We start from the raw sequence: 4,471 nt of genomic DNA, 5'->3' as shown, positions 1-4,471 counted from the left end.
GTCTTTCGTATCGTTTATAGTTTGCTGCTCAAACTACAGGCTGACTATGAGATGCTGTGACACACTGGCTCTTACCCTGCTGGGAGTGAGTCTGTGGTGGGCTCTGTGGTGCTGTTGCTGGCCTGCTCCGTGCTAGAGGTGGTGTTGGAGCTGGGCTCCACTGAGGCAGCTGGACCCAGGGCTTCCTGCTGACCAGGAGAGGGGCTACTGCTGCTGCTGCTGGCAGCTGGAGACCTGCCCGAAGGAGAAGAAGGAGGAGGCGTGTGTAGGGACACGCCGCGATTGTTCTCCAGTCCATTAGACGTCAGCTCAACCTTATCTGAGAGAAGACACGGGCAGCAAGAAGCATAAGAAAAGCTGGGAAGATGATGTGATGCGTTCTTACAGTCAATTAAGAAATTACAGTATAAGAGTGAGTGGACTGATGGCTGCATGAGAGATGATTTGGGACCAAGAAAGACAAACAAACGTTTTTTTGATTGGTTGATTACAAGTAGCTGAAGCATCTGCTGTATATTACTCAGCTACTCTCTTTTCCCACATTTCCTTTCTCTCCACCAGTGCTGTCAAATAAAGGCATTAAACGCTTCCAATGACCTTTAAATTAAATGTTAAGTTTGGCAATCTTTAGACGGTAACACAATTTCAAGCTTCAAGTTTGGCATTTGCACTTGGAAGGTGTTTCTAATTCCCCAAAATGAGTGGGCGATCCTTAGGCTGCAAAATAAACACAAATCTATCTGCCTGTGAGAAAATCACCGAAGGATGCACACATACAATGTTTTTATTGACTGAAGCCCTGCAGTAGCCTTTCAGCATAGTTTTCAGCCTGCTCATCTCGATAAGTTGCTTAATTTAATCATTTTGTTTAATTTTGTTTAGTGTGTTGAACGTCTTTCAAAACTGTGACACTACGCATATCTAAAATTGTCATGTGACATATTTCGGAGTGGATAAAAACTTTTTGATTATTTTCACTACAGCTCATCTCCTCATAATTCTTTTTTATCAAATGTATTATCTAGAAAATGGTAGAAAGTGTGAAGAATTCCATTATCTCTCTTATGTTTCTACTTTTTCTGACCTAAAGTCCAAAATTTCTCTCATTTGTGACAAAGTAAAGCTTAAAATCCATTTTCCATACGAAGCATATATAAAAGCTGCTGATTAAATTTCTGTAAATAAACAGCTGAAATATTATCTTAGCCACATCTACCATTCGCTGTAGCGTGGTGTAACGTGGTTATTTTCTTGGATGCTCCCTTTTAAAAGCTTCCTCAGCAGTGTAACCACATAAATGTAAAAAGCCTGTGTTCTTAAACTGTGCGTGACACCGTGGCGAGGTGAGCAGACTTTCCTACCTGCGCTGTTTCCGGGGCTGCCGTGACTCTTAGAGGACTGCCGGCGAGCAACGGGTCCGGGGATCTGCTCCTCACTCAGATCCCCATTTGTCAGAGAGCTCCCTCTGGAGTCCCCCGAGGACTCACCCTGCGAACCCCCCACTGAGTGCCTGTTGCTCCTGAAAACAGAGAAAGAAAAGAAGAAGACATATCAACATCTGCACTTACTTCATTCACCTCGTCCTTTTATATCCTTTGTTTTGACGACTCACAATTCAACCACACACGCAGAGGTGTCAGCTGCTTTTCCTCTCTGAACACTATCATATTTTCCCCAACGCTAAATATAACTTTGCTTTTCTGACGAGAAAGAGAAAAGCATGATGGCTTGCCCCCCAGGACTGAGGAATGCTGGGGCCGAGCTTGGACGGCGATCTCTAGATTCAGTTGTTTACGCAGCTCAATAAGGAGAAGAACTAACAGTGCAGTGTGCACGTCTGCATGTTTTTATGACCATGTTCATGCAATGAGAACACTTGAGAACAGCATAAGAAGCCTCTCATCTTGTCTGTTGGTGGCATCTCTTCATATGCAGTATAGAGATGTTGACTGCCTCGCCATGACAGCAGCGGTTTAGGCTCTTGGCTGAACTGTGCTTAATGCCCCCCCACAGTGTTTAGAGGGAAATACCATCTGACCCCATGCACTCCCGCAGCAAAGCTTGGAAATAAATGCAGCCTGCTCCACTATTTATTATCTCGCTACCATTCTAGCCAGTGAGAGCTGCGTCTGAAACCACACTTGGGGGGGGAATAACATGCTGGCACTCTGCATAAGTGCTTCAGTCGAATGGCTTCCTCCACTCGACCCTTTTCTTCTCTTTTCTGCATTTATTTTGATTACAATTACGCCTGGGGTTTATGACTTTCATAAACAGTTTTTTAGAAACGGGTTTGGAAAGTTTAGCATTGTATTTATTATTATTGTTCTTACTGTACCACAACGTCTGCAGACTTTCTAAAGCGGTGGGATTAAAGAAGCCTTTTTCTTTTTTTTGGTTTGTTAGGCTATAAAGAATCACAAAGTCTTTTAAAAATCTGACTTCTGCAAATAAACATTAAGACAGAATAATGCTGAAATGATGGCTTTTATAAATACACTCTATTATTCTGGTGTTCAGCTATTCAACAGGAGATAATCATGACTTGTATTTGATGTTTTGCTCGCCTGATATGCCAGAAAAGTGAATCTCTTTGGAGTTTTATTGCCTATTAGAAAAAATGAGCTGATTTTTATTTTTTTTTATTTAATGTTTTAGACATAAGCTATAACTTTAGCTTATCTAATGCAATATATCCCGCAGGAGATGCCAGTACAGTCTACAGTATTCCCCACATAACTCATAAAGAAGCTCTAATGAAAGCTGGCTACAGTGTATGCACCTCCTTTTGTATATCTTGTTATATTTCATGTTATAATTCAGAACTTTTATGAGCCTAAATGTCACTGTTCATTATGACAGTTATGACAATTAAGAAATCCCAGACTTTTGGGCCATCTGTCCTGCTGTGTCACCCCAAGCTCTTCAGGAGCTGGAGAGCAAAACAACAATATCCCACGACGTGCTCTAATAAAATAATAAAATAATAAAATAAAATATCAAATTTCCCCTAGATGACAGCAAGCTGTGCAGATCCAGGAACCCAAAGTCCGTTTTATGCAGATGCCAGATGGTGGGAATTATTACACCGTGACGCAAACGCAAAAATTTGGGAAGGGGATAAATGATCCCCTTTCTTGTGTGGAGAAAACCACAACTAACCACCACATATGTTGGTAGAAAAAGATTCAGAGTCTTGAACTGAGCTATTTCCCAGAATCCCCCGTTACATGTGTAACGGCACAATGAGTTGGATGTTAACCATAGTTTTACTCCATTAAAATATTGTTGAAGCATTGTTGAGGACTGTACCCAAATCCCAAACAGTCACAGTGTGTGTGTCTTTGTGTGCGTTTTCTGACCTGGCCTGTGATCCCGCTGTACTGGGAGTCTCCTCGCTCTGTGTCCTCCTCAGGTTGGGTCTATCCGACTGAAGTATCTCTGCAACAAAGACCGATTACATCATTAGTGGACAGACATACACTCGGACACATCCATATCACGCTCCTACCAGCACAGTAACAGTTCAGCAGTGAATCCTTGACTAGATAAAAATTAGTCAAGTCTCCTTTAGCTTGTGACAAAACAGTGACAGTTCGGGCTGTTTCTGTCTCCTGCAGTAGACAGCCCTGTTACTATAGCAACCCAATGCAATCCAATAAAGAAATAAAAGAGGAGGATGTAGAGTCAGGTTTGGTTTTATTCACTAAACAGTGACAGGGCCAAACAAGTGCACGTGCAAGGTTTCTGAAACTAAAAATGAGGATGTGTGAAATTAATTTAGTGTACTATTTAATTCACGCAATATTTCTGCAAGGTAAAACAGAAGGTTTAACCTCAGACACCACTGTTTATCTGCAGGAAATGTCACACTTGGTTTTAGGGCAAACAAAAAATTCCCAAAATGTGTAAAATGTCCATCTGCATCTAAAGGTCAGAGGTCATTCTTTCGAGGACGCAATGTTCACACTTTGGACAGAGAAGACAGATGGTTTGAACGAGGAGTAAAAGAAGCCATCTATGTCCACTGTGAACGAACATCTCGGATGAGAGGTGAAACATCTTCAAGGAAACTTAAAGAAGTCCAGATGCTTTTCTTTCCAAGCTTCTTAGACTATGATGACCTGGATGACTGAGAACCTTCACAGATATAAAATGTCAAATATACATTTGACATTTTATGTACATAATGAAGCAAACACATACTATAATCATCAAAACCTGCAGTTCCTCCAATGGCCACTGGAGGCTGGCTCTAAATTTGAGACAATCCCCATGGACTCGTATGAGAAAATGTCCATTTTCAGCAATTAAATAAAGAGGTTTACAACCTGGCACTAAAACATTGTTTGTCTTCTTTATAACGGCTGCACATGGATAGGAGTCTATGACTGACAGTTGTGCTAACAGGCAGCAAATCACTCAACTGAACCTCTGAATGGTTCAGATATTTGATCTGGACAAAAAAAAA

At 41.4% G+C, this 4,471-nt stretch overlaps 1 protein-coding gene across 3 annotated transcripts in view; it reads right to left on the bottom strand.

Annotated features, from left to right (window-relative positions):
• wwp2 (WW domain containing E3 ubiquitin protein ligase 2) overlaps nt 1-4,471 on the bottom strand; it is a 57,170-nt gene that overhangs the window by 32,001 nt on the left and 20,698 nt on the right. For all 3 annotated transcript variants that reach the window (XM_005751215.1, XM_005751216.1, XM_005751214.1), the window contains exons 6-8: nt 3,363-3,441; nt 1,362-1,519; nt 76-319 (exon numbers count right to left, since the gene is read on the bottom strand). In XM_005751215.1, the coding sequence (XP_005751272.1) occupies nt 76-319; nt 1,362-1,519; nt 3,363-3,441 (481 nt within the window). The remainder of the gene's footprint in view (nt 1-75; nt 320-1,361; nt 1,520-3,362; nt 3,442-4,471) is intronic.

Source organism: Pundamilia nyererei, unplaced genomic scaffold (assembly GCF_000239375.1).
Source record: "Pundamilia nyererei isolate P.nyererei 1_Seehausen unplaced genomic scaffold, PunNye1.0 scaffold00303, whole genome shotgun sequence".
NCBI lineage: Eukaryota > Metazoa > Chordata > Actinopteri > Cichliformes > Cichlidae > Pundamilia > Pundamilia nyererei.
This window is presented reverse-complemented; position numbering and strand designations above follow the sequence as displayed.